Source organism: Aulonocara sp. 'chitande type north' Nkhata Bay, linkage group LG15, assembly GCF_057382095.1.
Source record: "Aulonocara sp. 'chitande type north' Nkhata Bay isolate Kocher_YH1m ecotype deep benthic linkage group LG15, A_spYH_male_GT1.1, whole genome shotgun sequence".
In the NCBI taxonomy this organism is placed as follows: Eukaryota; Metazoa; Chordata; class Actinopteri; order Cichliformes; family Cichlidae; genus Aulonocara; species Aulonocara sp. 'chitande type north' Nkhata Bay.
Genome location: NC_141358.1, coordinates 35,077,885 through 35,096,328, shown reverse-complemented (window position 1 = coordinate 35,096,328; position 18,444 = coordinate 35,077,885). Strand labels below are relative to the sequence as shown.

The 18,444-nt window shown below is 39.7% G+C and overlaps 2 protein-coding genes across 2 annotated transcripts in view; one reads left to right on the top strand and one right to left on the bottom strand.

Moving 5' to 3' along the window:
- The window catches only part of LOC147313509 (homer protein homolog 3-like), a 53,690-nt gene extending 39,534 nt beyond the window's left edge, over window positions 1–14,156 (top strand). The window contains exons 7-11 of the mRNA XM_086263111.1: window positions 274–410; window positions 2,904–3,060; window positions 7,186–7,296; window positions 8,227–8,307; window positions 9,645–14,156. Of these exons, the coding sequence (XP_086119237.1) occupies window positions 274–410; window positions 2,904–3,060; window positions 7,186–7,296; window positions 8,227–8,307; window positions 9,645–9,830 (672 nt within the window). The 3' untranslated portion in view covers window positions 9,831–14,156. The remainder of the gene's footprint in view (window positions 1–273; window positions 411–2,903; window positions 3,061–7,185; window positions 7,297–8,226; window positions 8,308–9,644) is intronic.
- Window positions 14,157–14,690: 534 nt separating this feature from the next.
- Window positions 14,691–16,735, bottom strand: uba52 (ubiquitin A-52 residue ribosomal protein fusion product 1). Its single transcript, XM_086263110.1, has 5 exons — window positions 16,601–16,735; window positions 16,061–16,172; window positions 15,585–15,671; window positions 15,175–15,277; window positions 14,691–14,852 (listed from the first exon to the last, which is right to left on the bottom strand). Exons 2-5 carry the CDS (start codon window positions 16,161–16,163, stop codon window positions 14,759–14,761), a joined length of 387 nt encoding a protein of 128 aa, XP_086119236.1. The 5' UTR covers window positions 16,164–16,172; window positions 16,601–16,735; the 3' UTR covers window positions 14,691–14,758.
- Between the last annotated feature and the right edge of the window lie 1,709 nt (window positions 16,736–18,444).

Here is an 18,444-nt window from a genome sequence, read left to right as displayed (position 1 = left end):
TGAAGTGCTCTTGCCACTTAATCGTGCACTTTCTGCTTGAGCACTCTTGTTGTCTGATATGAAAACTGCAGCGCAGCTCCTGAGGATTTACGGCGTAATCGCAAACAAGGAAGAATCCCCTTTTTCCAATAACGCTTCCATGAAAGGTCCTGGTTTATCTAGCCTTTTTTCTTGTACTACACGAAACTGATGGTTTGACATCATGTCATCTCTTCAGTGTTCAGATCCTGTTTGTATTCTTATCCCCGTTGGTCCGTGCGCTGTCTGTTTTAGGAGCTGTCGGAGGACCGCCATTCACCGCCGCTGCTGTCAGTCAACGGGCCCGGGGAGGAAAAGCTGTTTCGCAGCAAGAGTGCTGAAGTGGAGCTGACAGCAGAGAAAGAAAGGGTCAAGAAGATGTTGTCTGAAGGGTAATGACAGATTGTGTTTCTGCTCGAGTCACCGAAATGCTTAAAACTCCCTCAACAGATGCATATACAGACAGAAAGAAAGCCATAAAATGAAAATGTTTCAGTCTTTTCTGACATAGCAAAAATATATCATATTGCTATGTTTTTATATAAAAATAAAGCAATAAACTGTTCTAGATTATTTTATAGGTTTCAAACAGCCATGGGCTATCCCTGTCAGATGTGCATGTGGGAGTACTGAAACTTTTAGAAAGCATTCTCTTTAGCTTGCTACCTCAAGAAAACTTTTCTGTATCGCTTAGTCACAGTACAACTGTTTTCTTCACTGGAAATCCAAAAGTATCTTAAACAAATCTGTCACTCCCTCCTTTTACATACTGTACTAAGAATGGATAAAGTAATGCTTTAACTATAAGAAAACTCCCTGTTATTCACCAGTGACATCAGGTTTCTCCTCCTAAATGTATTCATATGCATGTTGCCAGATTTTGATCGTATTGAAGTACTGGATTATCTTTTGATTAAGCTCATCACTTGGATCCTCCATCTTTTGTTTCACGTACCCACTCGTACAATGCAGTGTCTAACCCCCAGCTTGGCTGCACGAGCATATGTAAGAACTCAAAGCACTGAGTAAAAAGTCCCCTGTATCCTGTCTGAGGCGGACTTACGAGCCATTAAATTGCAAAGCCTTTATAGAGTGCACGCCATTGTTAAGGCGTCACACTTCTCTGCCTTTTGCATTCAAAGAAACTGAACGCATGACTTCTTTGGCGCGTAGTGATGGTATCGTGGATGTATTCCACAGATGAGGAAAACCGTTAGTCATCCTGGAGGCAGAAGTGGCGCTCACTCTGCATCTGTATGCTCTCTTTTCAGATTAACATCATTAGTGAACATGCAGTGGAAACCGGAATGAATTGTGCCTTTTTAGTTCATATTTCACTTAACGTTCAGGTGATTTCTGCACTGTGGCATCGAGCTGCATCATGGGAAACGAGCACCGCTATGGCCAGCTTTCCTCGCTTTACTCCTGAGTGGCTGGAATCAGGTGTGTTTAGCCAATCAGAAGTTAAATGGGTCAAGCAGGTCAAGCAAATATGTGATTTTTATTTATTTTTTATTTATGTAATCCAAAATCACAGATGCCTCAAAGTGTTTACAATAAGAACACATAATTTTAAAATGAAACATGAGACTGAGTGCTAGCACAGTAGCAAGTGATGATATATATATATATAGTTCTGCGTGTGGGTACCACACATCTGGAATATTTCGTTTTGATTTATTCTAGGAACTAAAAATCAAGAAATACAGTTTTTATTTATGTATTTATTTTTTGAAAAGAGCGAATGGCCAAGGACTGAAAATGAACCCTCCTTACACATAAGCTCAAACATTGTAGCTAATTACCTAGAAAAGCAGCAGTGAGTCGGTCTGAGCTCTTTACAGGTGGACTCTCCCCTGGTCTGCAGTGTGGTATGTGTGCATATCTGTGCCTCTTCTGTAGCAGGCAGATTAAACACCATCACCTGAGGCCTAACCATAACGTTTGTGCTCTTTTTAATCTGTATGTGTGTCCATGACTTAAAACCACCCAGGCCTGAAAGGTGCTAAATTTTGCAGCTCGTAATCATCATCATCATCACAGCGGTCATTATTGATCCCTCAACCTTCCATCTGGGACCAGTGAAGCACTTCTCAGCTGCTTTACAGCCCATTATTCCAACAGTTTTATTTTATGATTGTTTTAGGCCAATGCAGGCCCTTCTCTCCCGTTGCTATGGTGAGGGGTATTATGGTTGCCAGTTTTAGTCGTTATGGTGGAGACTCTGCTTCCTAAAGAGGAAGCTCTCTGCTTTATTAAATATCCCCACTGAATTATGACCTTTACCGGCACACTGAATCTTTCCCACAACTTAATAAAGCAGAACAAATTACCGCTGTTGTTTTGGGTTTTTTAGTACCCTGTGGTACAATTTCCCACTGATGAAGGTGAGTGTTGCTCTGCTCTGTTGCAGATTTGGAACAAAATGATTCTAAAAAACCCAAGAAAAATTAGCATGCCATAATAATTATTTTTGCATTTCTTGGTCCACTTTAATTCCTAAAAAATATTTGCTGAAGCTTTTTAAAGGCATAATAAAAAAAGCTCACTGTAGTAGCACTTATCCAAAAAAGATATAAAGTCATCATAACGTTCATAATTTGCAGAACTCGTCTGTCTCCTTAAATTCATTAAATGTCAATAGACTTCCTCACACAGCTACTGCAGGATAATAGAAATGTTTCACTCTATTACCTCTGTATCTTCTGCTTTCTCCTTTCCAAGGTTTCGTTCCAACAGTGTCAAACATTATCTGTTTAAAGTAGCATCATTTAACAGTTGTGATTGGTTCATTCGATTGATTTGGTTCAGGTGAACAAAGAGAATCAGAGTACCAGTTCTTCAGGAGAATTAACGAAGTCTGTGTGTGGCGAACTTGTCCTCAGGTCTATGTGTGAGATCAACTTGGAAGCTGAACTCTTCACTCTTCAAGACAGCAATGCCAAGCTGGTGGCAGCACTGCAGGAAGCTAACAGCAGCGTGGAACAGTGGAAGAAGCAGCTGGCTGAATACCAGGAAGAGACCGATCGCCTCCGAGACCAGGTGACCTTATGTAGTGCACAGAGGAGTAATTACAGTAGGCTTAAGTTGAGTCTTTTTCAGTCAGTGTTTGAAGAAATTCACATTATACTTTGAAGATGACACTGAAGATGCTTTCACAGTCTTGGGAAAAACGATAGGGGCCTGATTGACTTGTTAATACAGAATTTTATTTGAAGTCACTTTATGAAACACGATAATGAGACGACCAATGAGACTTATTGATCTAAAAGAAAGTACAGTGCCATATCAAAGTCTTAAGCCACTCCTCGTTTGTTTATATTTCTCTAGGAAAATGGGAAGTAAATGCAGCAGTTCATGGAAATATGTCCAAACATACATGGAAATATAGTAAATGAGTAAATCACAACGTTAATGAGTTTGCACTTCTTAAGGAAGTCTTATCATTTCTGTAGTCTTCAGGACTAATTCTCCAGGCTTCTCGAAGGACATTCAAAGCTCTTCTTTGGATGTTGGCTGCCTCTTGCTCTGTTTCCTGTCAACATGATCCCACGCATATTCAACACAGCGTCAATACTGTTGAGATCCCGGCTCTGGGGAGGCTTTATAACTACACTAGCAGTGTGTTTGGGCTCTTTGTAGCTCTCCCCTGACCTCTTCTGTACATATTAATGATGATTTGAACCAAAGCTCTCACATTTGGATTCGTCACTCCTGTTGCCACTGATTTTTTTTCAGTTCATTTCTTGTGTATTTTGGCACATCTTAGCATTTCTCCCAATTTTCCTTCCTTAAGAACAGCTTCTTCACCTTCCAATAAGACCACAGCGGACTTGTTTTTTTAGGCTGGACTGAAAAGCCAATGTCCAAAAAACTTAAACACAGTAAGTGTCCTGTTTTATGCTCCTGCGCTGTATGCTACACTGTGTGATTTACAGTAAGCACTATGGGGGACTTGTAAACTGAATATGCAGCCCATTGTGCATTGTTGTTGTTGTTGATAACTGTTTAGAAATTATATTTATGGGTATGATGTTAACCTAAACTAGCACAAATGCATCTATCGAGTTTCTTCTATAAAACTTTGTTTTACTCATTTATACAAATGTGTCAGTATCACATTAAAATCCCTACAAGGCCTGCTCCAAACTGCAGATGCATTTTTCATCCAGCCCCCCCTCCCTGGGATATTTTCTGTTGACGGGCTCCCGTGATAGTCGCAGGGCCAGAATGCAGACATTTCATATTTAATTTAGGGAGAGGAAATTCTGCCCTTGGTCGAGCTTAACGACACAACTTTATTGCAACAGAATTAAATGCTGCTGCTGCAACCCAGTCTGCCCTATAACCTTTACAGTACTGCCTCTTTTCAGATTGCGTTTTTTTTATTATCTTCAATTCATCTATTTCTGAGTGCAGGTGAAAGTTACACACCTCCCCCCAAAAAACACAAACACACACACACACACACACACACACACACACACACACACACACACACACACACACACACACACACACACACTGTAGCAAAGTCAACCAGGTGGCTGGAAGTAGAGCAGGCCTCCAGGGTTTGGTAACAGGGTGGCAGGGTTTTGTTTGTTTTTTTCCTTTTTTTTCCTGGAGGGGGGTGAGGGTAGGACACCCTATACTGCCCACCTCCTCCCCCCTCTGTGCCCCAGTTAGTGGAAGAAGATAAATCACTGCAGGAGTAGAAGGAGAGAGGATGGCTGGCTCTCTCCTCCCTCGTCCCACTCTGAGCAGCTTCAGCCATGTTTGTGTTTGTCCACCACAGAGAGGCTGACAGCAATTTGTATGCATTTAAGGATATTTGAATGGTTCTTTTTTATAGTATATTTTTCCATTTTAGTGTATTTTGTTCTTCTGCCAATCTAGTTTGAGTTTCATTGGCACATACCATATAAATATTTAACAATTAATCAAATTAACTACACTGACAAGTTTATGTCAGCGCTCTATTGCTGTTGTAAGCAGATGCGTCTCGGTTATTTAAAACAGTTCAACTTTAGTGGGAATATTACAGATACCACAGTTCTTACAGGCTTTTTCTCATGCTACACTATTTGTGTGGAGTTCAGAGAGATGGAGCTACTGCCTCTGGGGACAATGGCTGTCACTCACAGACCAGGTTAAACCAAAGCCCCCATCCCCCATCCCCAGCCTGCATTGGTTTTTGTTAAGCTCGGCTTGGCTGGAGTAGCGTACCTTGGCATCTTTAAAATGCCACTTTGAAATTACCTGTTAAAATGCAGAGGACACGCTTAAAGGAGAGAAAATGAAAAGTCGTCCATTTCTGCAGCACCGGCATTAAAATAAACCGAAAGTAGAAGATCAAGGGCTTGCTTGAATCCCACGGCTATTTCTTTTTCTCAGATTTGTTTGAGCTCTGCTCTATTATGCATCGTAAATGGGACTCTAAAGCACAAACTGGTATTATTTAGGAACTTTCACACTGAAGCCATAATTTATCAAAAATCTCAACTACGTGGGGGACATCTTCCCACTTCTTATTTCCCATCAACAGTCAAACCCCAGATACATTTATTGTCATAGAACAGTAAAGAGTAAATAATCACATTTAAACAACTGGAACCAGAGATTTTCTTGCATGGTTGCACAAAATGTTAAATAAAATTACTGAGCTGATTGTTTCACTGGAAGAATTTTGTGTGATGCATTTCATTTTAAGGAATTATCAAATAGAAGCTGCAGTCTAGTCACATGTTTTAGTCCCCATTGGCACGCACTCGTTTAATTTAATACAATGCAAAGTGATTAAAATGGTCAAGTGATCTCGAGTAAAACGGTAACCTTTCGTTATTGCTCAAGTGTCTCGTTATCAAATGCTATTCCTTTAATCAAATGGGGAGCAAAATTAAATATGTTATCGTGACCTCTAGCCCTGTCACTGTTTGTGCCTCGGTCTGTCTGTTAAACTACAAAGGCCTAAAAGACGGCTGAATCTCATCGTGTTCAGACTTCAAATGCTGCACAGTTTGTCCTTGTTTCGTCAAACCGTCTGTCAAATCTTGACGGTCTTTGACTTTTTCATTAATATGCTAAACACATGGAAGTGGGTCAGATTGGGAAAATATCTTTCAAAAGGTCAAACCCCCTCGAACAGCTAAAAAAAAAGTCTCCAAGGCGAGAGGCTTCAGTGCTGTGCCCATTGGCAGCAAAGCTTTTTTCCACAGAAGCATTTTAAGTGTGTGTGTGTGTGTGTGTGTGTGTGTGTGTGTGTGTGTGTGTGTGTGTGTGTGTGTGTGCGTGTGTGTGCGTGTGTGTGTGTGTGGTGGGGAGCAGAGTCAGGAGAGAGGCAATGAATAAAGAAAATGTCCTTGATTCATTTATAAATTGCACAGCAGTGTGGTGCATGATAATTCTTCACTAAATGGACTTTTATTAGCTGTGAAAATCACTTCACTTGCTGTTTGTCTGCACATAGATGGACAGTAAAGTGTTTGTGCATAGACCGTGGTCATGTTGGTTTCCATTAATAGCATGAATTAATTCTGTGCATTGTGAAAATTATATCACACGTTAGGATTATACTTTGGATTCTTTGGTCTTTTTGTAAGGCTGATTCTTGTTTGTCATATCTGTGTACGAGAAAGATTATGTGAAAACATAATAACATGAAAACTGGACTGATTAGCTTCAAGACTAAATTAGATTTAGCTAAAACTAAATCAGACCGTCTCAGGAAATGAGATTGAAATTGCCTGGCTTCCATACTTCTGGTTTGCTGTCGATTTTCATCAGTCAGATTCAAAACTATGCTGGTTACAAATGAGACTTCTTTTTGCACAGTTTGATACATGCTCGATTACTGTTTACAGTATAATATTTCGCATCGCACTAGTTCTGCCTGAGTTACATTAAAAGCCTGAATCTGTGATCCCATGTTCCCGTCCATGCTTCTCTTTCGATTAGTGAAGCTAAACATGGAGTGACAGTCACCGCTCCCTATTTCTGGATTTCTCTTCCAACATTTAAAAGGCCCCCGTCTTTTTAAGATTTGTGATATCTCTCAAAACTCACCTTGGATGGAAGCCTTTAGAAGGTGGATTTAGATGGTAGTCTTGCTTTTCTTATCTTATAATGTTGTTTTTAATGTTATTCATTGTGTGTTTGTGTGTGTTCCAGGTGGCCGAGCTTGAAGCCCAGCTGGGGCGTCCTTCTGCTGGACAGCCTGGTAAAGAGGAGCTGAGCCGGTCACTGGAGGAGTTGGAAGCCCTGCTGCGAGCCAAAGACCAGGCAAGACACCAAATTTCCTCTCAGCAATGCACACTGTCCAAATCTATTTGCCACCTTAAAGGGAAGCTCGGTGTATACCACTAGCTTAATTTACAAGAGCATACATTATGTACTGCCAGCAGTCTTTTGGATGTGTGAGCCTGAATCTTCTTCTGATATTCAATTACGCCATAAAAACTCTGAAAGAGTAAGTGTCATTTTGAATATCTGTTCTCTAAATCATCTTGAACGCGTTAAATGAAATATTTTCTTGTACTTGTGTAAAAGGTAACTACTTGATAAAATGCTGCAGAGTTCGTGCAGACAACGACAGAAGAATGTGTTCACTGGCTTTTTTCATTTGTTGTCTGCTAAGATCTGGATTCAGCTTTGAGGCTCTGTCGTGTCTGTCGCTTTGATCACGCTGAAGAGTGCTTTGATAAAATGTCACAGTCTTATGGAACACGACCGAGCAACGCCGAGACTCGAGATGTAGATGTTCCGAACCGCCTCCTCCGTACTGAATGACAGATTTCTGATGGCATCTGTAACTTTTCTAAAACACACATCATCTTGTCAAACGGTGCATGTTTCTGTGGGTAAAGTCAATGTCCGCTAATGCACGCAGGACACGCTGAGCCAAGAAACGTTTCCTCAGGATAAATAAAAGCAAAATGCTCCTTTGAAAGCAGCCCGCTGCTCTCTGCCAGCTTCATTAACATAACCACATCTGTCCCGTCGTTTAAACACAGTCCACTTTTGGCAGCCGGATTCATGCAAGGTCACAGTGGCATGTTTCCCTCCCTCCTTCCCAAGAAGATGAAGGCGTCCCAAATCTTATCACTGACCCCCTTTATAAAATTAATGAGGAACGCTGCTTGTCCTCGGGACATTGAGGTACATGAATCGGAAAGATGGTGTTGTAATTATTTGGAGTTACTGTGTTTTCAGGAAATTCACAATCTACAGAGCAAGAAAACAGATGTTGGCGAGCTAGAAAGGGAGAGGGAGGAGGCCATGCAGAGACTCAAGGTAAGCTGCAGTTTTGTGACTGACTCATCAAATTGGACAACTTTGTCGTGCTGCACAAATAACACATTTGTGGAAAATGTCACACATTTTTATAGCTCAACGACTATCAGTTCTGAAGTTGCTGATTTTCTTCCTCACGCTGTAGTAAAATGAACATTTTAGGACTTGTTTACTCTTTGCTGTACAAAAGATTACATTTGATGATGTCACTTTTTAGGTTGGTAGAATATGCTTTTATATTTGTCAGTTTTCTGATGGCATGTTGGCTAATAAGTAACCGCTCGTTCTAGAAAGTCATCAGCAGATTAGTGTATAGTTAATATAATGGATCCCTATATTAGATTGCAAGTGTGACATCCGTCAACCTGATAAGCAATGAAAATGCTCACCAGGCTGACTGATGTGTGTCAAAGTCTTCAAAATGGAAAATTATTGGCGCCGCTAGCTGACCGGTTGTGATTTTCCACAACAACCAGACATAAAAGGGATTTTTTTTCTTTAACAAACTGTTAAAATACTTATGCATAACCTTTAGAGGTTAGTGCATGACACTGACCTAAAGCACTCTAGTCCTAAAAAGGGTTTATTTTTAGTTGGCAGTTTTAATGATCTGTTACATATAAATGTCCTTTTTGCTGTTACCCAAACCAGGGCATATGAATAATCAGGGACAGCTATAAAAGAGACCGTACAGTTCAGACAAGAGTAAGTGTGGCAAAGAATCTACAAAGGTGAACTGAGGGCTTCAAGGAGAAAACAAATTGGATTGAATTTCCTTCTTAATGCTTGAGATGAGACTTGATGCATATTGCATAGCTTTTATTAGGTCCTCTATCATTCTTACCGGGGGTGTCAGTTGTGAATTATCTGTATTCATATTTGACCTTTGCTGTCCTTGGATTTATTCCATAAAGTACTCATCTCTGCTTTTTCGCATACAGAATTACCCCATAAAACAGGAAACTGCAGATTTGAATTTGGATTATAAACAGTTTAAACTGAATTGCTCCGAGAGGAGTTTTTTAGCAAATTTTATAGCAGTCGGCAGCCGCAGTATCTCCCTGGAATACATCTGTTTTACAGCATATTTTCTGAAGTTTAAATGTATAGAAACACAATATAAAGGCATAAAGGCCTGTACTTTTTCTACTCGGTTAATTGTGATCTGGTTTTTCCCAAAACATAACTTGTCGATCTTGTCAACATATTCTGGAGAAACTAACATTTATGGCATTTTGTGGATAAGAATGTGGGCAAAGATGCACTTTTGGTAGCAATTACTGGGTTAAATGAAAAGAGAAAAATGAAAACCTGAATTAATAACCGTGCTTCTGCAGGATCTGGAGAGACGAAATGTGGAGCTGGAGGATCGCGTTCAAAGCTCAGAAAAAACCCTGGCCTCCAACCGGGAGGAGCAGGCGCACGCGGAGGTCGAGGTACGACGGATCATTGACGTTCTGGACATCAAAATCGGTGACCTGAACAACCTGAGAGAGAGTCTGGCAAAACTGGTCAGCAAGTAGCCACAGCAGGAGCTGGGGTGCATCTCCACAGTCTCGTTCCCTCCAGTTTAACTGATCTAACAGCAGAGACGGGATCAGAGCAACATGGAGGCAAACACACTATAGTTGAACTTTCTTTGTTTTTCACCATCAGTCCAGCATTGGAAACCTCTTAAAGGTGCTATGTGCAGAGCAAACCACCTGTGCTGTTTGCCATTCACACCATTCATATAAAAGTCCTGTTGCTGGTGCCATAAAAATGAGCACTTTTCAGACTTTTTTATCTCCTCATTCAGACATGAGTCAGATTTACATTATAGCTTCCCTCAGACGCACCCACAAAGTGATGCAATCTTTGCAATACATGGAGCATTGGAGAGTTTTAGTGACTTAAACACACTCTGCCAATGCTGAAACATTACTGAGTAAAAAGAGATCTTGTACTGAGCCTCCTGCATCGCCCTCCACATTGCATTCCTCAGATTACCTCGCGTCTTGGCGAGCCCTGTCCTCTTTTTCCCTCTGCTATGCTAAAGTGATCTGTAAATGTTACTCGGTCCACCCTAGTAGGATTGCAGTCGCAACATAGAAAAGTTACTGCAGTGTTCATTTGGATGTAAACCGATGCATTCAAATGCCGTGCGGTAAATGGAAAGAAGTGCATGTCCGAAAGTGGATTTTGTCAAAGTCTGACCTTGTGATTTTTCAGTAGTAAAGAAGAGAGGTGAAGCATTTCATCCTAATGGTACATAACACCCTGAGTTGATTATCGTAGAATTTTGCAAAGGCCGATATTGAAGGAAGATTTTTACCTGACAGGGAAAGTAGGAAGTCTGAAACCCTCGAACCATGAAACTGCAGCGCTGTAAGAGCAAGGGTTTCATCAACCTTGGGAGAGCTGTGAAATCAAATATAATCTGCTTTTATATTTTATAGCTACATTAAACATAAAAAACTTTTCATAAACCTCCATATTTGGGTCATAGAAACAAAGTGGCTTTCCATAAATGCTTATTTCAGTGCAGTTTTGGCAGAAGCGTTTTCGCTTTTTTCAGTTCTTAAATGTACGTATTTGTCATGTCTGCTTTTAAAAAGTGACGATCCTCTGCTGATACTGTGGAGATGCACCCGGTAAAAGTGTGAGCTGTGTAAGAGCTTCTGGAAGCAAAGGCCCTGAATAAACTCTGCTCCAGTTCACCATCATCAGCCTAGACTGGTCTGACACCAGCCCGAACATCTACAAACTCAGAGATGCAACAACCTGCTCCCATTCTGTCTCCTCCATCGCCAGCGTACAACTGTTTTTGTTCATGTTTTATAAGGACTGCTCTTTCTCACCACTTACTCTATTATTTATGTTCATCGATGAGTTACTCGCAGTTAGGATGGAGAAAACGGCCACAAATGTTGCAAAATTCAAGCTGCAGGAACTGAGTTTGTTATGGAGAGTAATATCAGCAGCTCTGGTCTGTACACGTGCCGTTTTCCCACCCGGACACTGAGATTGCACTTCACAACGTGTGTGCCAAGTTTTATTTTGTTTACATTTGTCCGTGTTCACAAAGTTATATAACAATTCTGCTTAATGTACTTTTTCCTTGTTGCTTAACACTATCAGTTACCATAATAGTAATAACCCTAGAGAGAGGCTCGGTGGAGCTGCAGAGTAGATCACTACAAGAGCCCTGCATGAGCTCTGCAGAAGCCCCATACCTGCCAAGAAATGTGAAGCTGTGTGTGTGTGTTTACTAATACTGGTTCAAAACCATTGATGTGAGGACATTTGGAACGACCCCAACAACTTTAAAGGGTACTTTAAAGGGACAGTTACCCCCAAAATGTACATGTTTTTGCTCTGGTGAGGGTGACGATTAGAAGCATCTATGCATTCTCTTGAACATAATGACCACAAACACAAACAATGCATTTGAAATCAAAGAAATAGCAGAACGTTTGACCCTGGTACTTTGGTGTGAGCAGGTTTGTGTAGGAGTTAGTTTCTTTCTGCCCAACTGCACTCACCAACCAAACGAAGATTGCAGCTAGTCAAGTTTACAACAGAGCTGAGGAGGCTGCTGTTAACGTTTACATGCTGTCACACTGTTATGAGTAGAAACTTCTCATTACAGGTAGATCCAGTGATACAGCTGATAGGCTTGGTTAAGTAGAAAGAATATAAATCTTACATCAATCTGCTCACAAGGTAAAACTGCCTTTTAGTTCCGTTATATTAACTAGCACATGCCTGTGCTGTAGGATTGTTTGCTGTGTTACAGGTGTGTAAAGTCTAAAATCAGGTCAGTTTAAAAGCCTGTCGCTAGTTGATTGCCAGGCAATCTATACTATATCATAAACAACTGAAACTTTTTGGATATAAATCAGATGCTATTGTTATGAAATAATAAGATTTGATGCTTTTATAAGGTGTTAAATGCTAAAAACAAACAAACAAACAAAAACAGGTTGTTTTAACCCATTACTAGGTGGCTGTCATGTGATATGGATAAGAACCTTCCTAGGATGTACCTGTGTGCCAACTTTAGGTGCTCAAGTATTGGTCGTGTAGGAGGAGCTGGAGGAAACAAATTTTGCATATGATAATAAAATCTGTGTATTATAGTAAGATGAGAAAGTAGATATGTCTACAGCTGAGGTCAAATAGATTTAGATGGATAAATAAAACTATTGATGTATCTTATTTTGAGGTGAAATGTCCCTTAAGGCTTTGCTAAGCACGAGTGTCCTCACATAAATGGTGAAACATGCGAGGATGTGTGCGTGTAACCTCGGACCGCTCCAGTTAAAAGCACAACTGCATAAGTTTTAGTAAATTGGTACTTAATTGACTTGTCTGTCAGTGCTGTATGAGAATTTCTGATGCACAATATCTATCGATCTTTGCTTCTTGCCCTGTAATGAGTTATTGATTCCTTCGTATGACAGTAATAGTCTAGGTACAAATAAGGTGCAGGTCTTTGCAGCTGGTGATGCAGTGACTGCCAGAATCGTAACATGTCAAATTGTGAAATGTGTTAATGTAATAAACTACAATATAAGGTAATAGCATCCCGTTATTACCCCCTCTTACTTTCCTTGTTAGTGTTATAGCATGTTCAGCTGCCAGTGTGTATGATATACTGATTTAGGATTCTCTTAAGTTTTAGTGCAGATAATCAAAAGAATTGCTGCAGCAGTTCTAATTCTGAATGTACTAAATATGTTAATAATGACACATTTCTGCATTATATTGCTATTATCACATTAACACTTGGTATAAAGATTGATATTTCATCACTTTGACAAGTTACAAAAGGTCTGGGGGTTTCTAACATCAGCTGCTACATGCAACAATTAACAAATTAGCAATAAAAAAAATTCTAGCTTAATTGCCTGTTAATAGTTGATACACGCATTTTTTGTCATCGCTCCACCAGATTATGCGAATTTGCTACCAGCCTTTAGTAAGCATGAAGAAAACAGGCTAGCAGCTCCTCTCAATAAGCTCCACATGAATGACATCAGAAACACTTCAAACGGCCTTATTCCTGTTTGAGTGCTGCACAATGATACTGTGTTAACACAGGCGTAGTTCTTGTGTGCTGCGAGATTAAATACTTTTTCCTTTTAGAATAAGGATAATTAAGCATTTCACAACACGTGATTATGATACAAAATATAATCAGTGGTCTTAAAACAGACTAATGTGCAGTATTATTGTGTAGCTACATAACATGAAAGGAGTAATCCAACTCATATTTCAGGACCTGTTGAGTTAAATTGCACTTCTGTCTCCTTTTAGAGATTTGGTGTTTTATTATCATCATCATCTGTGGCTGCAATGATAAACCACGTTTTACTACTGCACTTTATGGTTCTGTTCAAATATGCCTGTCCTGAAGAGTTAATAATACACTTTGATACCCCTTATTGTAAAGTCTCACGATACATTTTGTGAAATGCAGATCACCAGATGTTTGAAGGATATATTTTTGAACTTGAGTGTGGATCCCTCAGAAAATACGGTGGAATAAGGACTTTTTAAAAAAACCATCTGTTGCCCGCTCTGAGAGATCGCAGTACCAAAGATGTCCAACAGAAGCCACAACTGGAATCGACAAACAGCCAATTTATGAGTGACACTGATCTTCATCTCATGTCAGCTTTTACCCATCATTCATTGCTTTCTGACACATTTAACCTTTCAGTATGACTAAATACCTCAGAATAGTTTAGTTCAGGTTAGTCTCATTGAAGTGTTGTGAAGTACAAGGTACGAAAACTGAATCTGAGGAGAGCAGGTGCTTGTATGGGATTTGTATATAAATGTTTTAAACATTAAAACTGTCATGCAAAGTCACTGCTGTGGTTCTTGTGTGATGAAAACCCCCCAAAAACCTGGTGTTAATCCTCACATTTCCACTTTTTTTATTTATGAAATAGTTCAAGTTCACTATTCCCTTCATGTTGCTTGGGTTAGAACAGTAATCAGTGAGAAAGCTTGTATTTAATCATCAGCCAGATAAAACCTGCACACTAACTTCTAAATCACTACACCAGCTGCGTATTTTGTTGCCCAACATTGATGTCAATTGACACCTTTTGTTGTAAACTACACAAAATTATCATCATCTAGTTTTGGAACAGATCTTAAGTTTAATCCTAAACCAGATCCAAGAAGCAGGTTTCATGAGTATCCCAGGACTTAATTGGAAGCTCTTGTTAAATCCCAATAGTCAATTACACCAGCTTCACCTTACTGCAGTTAATCTGGTTACTTTTTCCTGGCTGTTAATTTAGCCAGCACAGCCTTATGGTCACTTTTCAAGTGAATTTAACAAACACACACCTTTACATGTTCATTAAATAACACAAATCAGACAAGCAGCAGTTTTTTTTCTACATTTATTTTAACACAAAATAGCACAAAGTGCCAATTTAGTTGTAAATGTTTACTTCAGCTTCTTCTTGGGACGAAGGTTGTTGGTGTGTCCGCACTTCTTCTTGCGGCAGTTGACAGCACGGGGGTGCAGACGGGCATAGCACCTGCAAAACAAAAAGGTCAGCGTACCAATTTAAAAACATTCAGGGTTTAGAAATGAAAAAGATCCTGAGAAAACCCACTTCAGCCAAAAACTAAGGTCAGCTGTTCCCAACTGCCATTTCAGGTGACACTAAAGCACTGTGCAACCAAACCAAAGTAATTCTATCTACCTGATTATTTCTCAATTCAAATATATACAAAGACCTCCAAATGTAGTTTATAAGGTCCTCTACCAACACTGAATTATATATTTAAAATGTATATCAACAGAAATAAGAGCAGGCCTGAGGATAATCAAATTTTCATACTTAGGACTGGACTTACTTGCGGCAGATCATCTTGTCGCAGTTGTATTTCTGGGCCAGTTGCCTGAGTGAGGGCTCAATGATGCCACCACGCAGACGCAGAACCAGATGGAGAGTAGACTCTGGTGAACAGTAAATACATCATGTTAATGTCAAATTTATATTTAAACAGAAAGCCTACTCTACCAGGAAAACTGATGCACACCTTGGTTATTTAAAAGTCAATCAAAAATCATTTAACACAGAAATAATGACACCATACCATAGCTACATATCCAAAATGGTGTTATATACAAACTACTGGCAACTGCAGCAAAGTGCATTTGTGATATAAAACAAATTTAATGAGTACTTTCTCATAACGCTTATATAATAGGCAGCTTGTCTACTGTGTGCTACTGCCAATTTCAGAAACAACACAGCCGTTACCTTTTTGGATGTTGTAGTCGGACAGTGTGCGGCCATCCTCCAGCTGTTTGCCAGCAAAGATCAGACGCTGCTGATCAGGGGGAATTCCTGTAAACACAACACTAGTCAACCAATCTGCACTTTAACATGAACATTAACTACAACAGAATCTAAAGCTAAATCACTTCACAGGTTGCTCCAAACAAGTCCATCTATGTCACCTTTGTGGTCTAATGTGTGATTTTGAGTGCAAACCTATTTCAACTTGTACCCTAAACCATAACAGTCTTAAAGGCAAAGAACCCACGTTTCTAATTCAAAACCACAGCCACTAGAGTTCTGGACACTAAATATCTACCAATTCGCAGTTTCATGTATTAAAATGTAGAGTCTGGCACACTCGAATTGTCCCTTTTTAAGGTGTAGACCAATTACATCTTGAGCAGCCAAATATTTTTCAAGAAGTCACAAACGTCACTTTAGACGAGTTAGCTCACCTTCCTTGTCCTGGATCTTTGCCTTGACATTTTCAATAGTGTCACTGGGCTCCACCTCAAGGGTGATGGTCTTCCCCGTCAACGTCTTCACGAAGATCTGCATGTTTGCAGGCTGTTCACAGAAAAATGACGTTAGCTTTACTTTTAGCCGTGTAGCTACTTAGCTCGCTGACTGATCACAGTAAAAACCGAATCGACTGCGAGATGAATAAAAAAGCTAGATCATAAAAGATTTCGGAACTTTTATCCTAATAAATAAAGTCTTTTCATCATTTTGCCGACTGTCGGCGCTTTTGGTAAGTTAGCATTACATTAGCAAGCGCTAGCAGAAGAGGCTCGTTGCAGGCCTTGCCACATGCTTATCGTCAGCGCGGAATTTAATCACAATTATGTCAATTTTATTCGTTGAAACTAATGTAAGACTACATCAAACATACATGCTGTCATTAAAGGATGAAAGCGATATTGTTTTACTCAACTTCAAACATTTATTATAATCTTAAAAACGTTAAATATTGCTGAACAAAACGTTCTACCCACCCGGCCGCTAGCTGAGCCTCAACGAAAAGAGAGCGGAAGAGGCTGACGCTGAAATACGTCACTTCCTAATTTGCTGTCTCTTTGAGAATAAAATGTGATTTGAAGTCAAAGTGTTTACATTTTTAAAACTTTATTTTTTCATTATGAAAACATCTTAGATATTTCCCCTTTCATTTAGCTGTAATAATCAGATCTGTACACCACGGAGGCTTATAAACAGACAACTGGAGCAAGCAGTGTAATTCGCTCTGACACTTCATACAAATCAGTTAATTAAATAATACCGGCATAAAATAAGCGAATATAACGATTGACAGAGTGCCGACTCTCATTGTGAATTATATGAGCCTGTGAAGATTCAGAGTGGTCAAAAATGAACTTTGACGGACACCTGCTGTTGAAGAACTGGAAGTGACTGCGATCACCGACAACCCGTATGAATGAAACAAAAAGAGGCTGCTTTTTCAAATGTATGCATTTCCATATCTAACTTGAATTTTGTGTCTTATCAAAGCTTTTTAAATATATTCTGTATTTTAATTGAGCTCTCGTTATTTAAAATGCTCCCTAAAGCCTATGTTCCACTGTAATGTTGAAATGATCATGCTGTATTGCAAAAGGACATTTTAGGTAATCTACAGCTGTGAAAAATAAACTTTTTAGCTTATTTTGTGACAAAGACGGATTATTTTGTTTTATATTTTAATCATTTCAAAACATAGACCGTTAAGCTTATGCCCATATTTTTAAAATGAGTTAAGTGCCAAATGCATTTTTATTATCTATGATTATGTATTATGGTACCAATAGACAAGACTTTATAGAATTAACGCCACCTTGAAAAGGCAAAGAGGAGTCTACTGTGTCCTCAGCAAGGCATTTTTCTGTTTTGGAAAATTCTCATACCTAAAATAACACAGACATTTTACATATCCTTATTATGGAAATACATCTTCCTGCTGAATAATTTTGTGTCCACTCCACTCACTGTCTTCGACAGGTAACAGGACACCACAGTATTTATTTTTCTCTCTGCAGGAGCAGCAAGCAGCAGTATCAACATTACCATGTTCCACAGCACAGACGTTTCTCTGGTGAAGCATTGCAGCATTTTCTTTACCTGCTTCAGAATCATATTTATGCTAAACAAGCAATTTACAGTAACTCAAGTAGGACAGTTGTGGTATTAAGTATGACTGTCTTGTTGGAGAAAACACTGATTTCAGCCCGTCGAATGGGGAAAGAGCTGCTCCCATCGACCAACATCCCATTTTTGTACAGAAACGTTCCAGATGCATACTCAACCTGTTTCCAAGAGGACTTCCAGCATTTTAATTTAAGGTAGAGCCATGTCATCACCCTGTCCCAGCCCAGGGGCATGCCAAGGACTTGGGGTACACTGAGTACTTCACAGAGACAGCGGTGTCCTACCAGCATCACTCATTGCCACAGATTCTCCTGATCCCACGTGCCATGCATAAAACTAACTTCAAGATGGAAACAGACTCTCGGATAGCTGAATACCTCACCACGCATGCCCAGAATTTCCAGGCTCATTCCTTACAACTCCCTCAGAGACCCATCCGACCAACATTCACCACCATTAGGATCCAGCATGTGGAAAAGCTTCTGGAAAGCACCATCCGAGTGAGCTTCATTCCACACTCTGGCTCTCCTTTTGTTAAAGCTACAGTTAAACATCTAGCTTAGTAAAATATACACAATTAAAATATAATCAGATTAATTGTTTTGGATTTTCTGGTAAAATTGAAAAATCCACATTAGATAATGGACTCCTTGCTAAAGTGACATTTGACTGACATGAATATTAATCAGATCTGGGT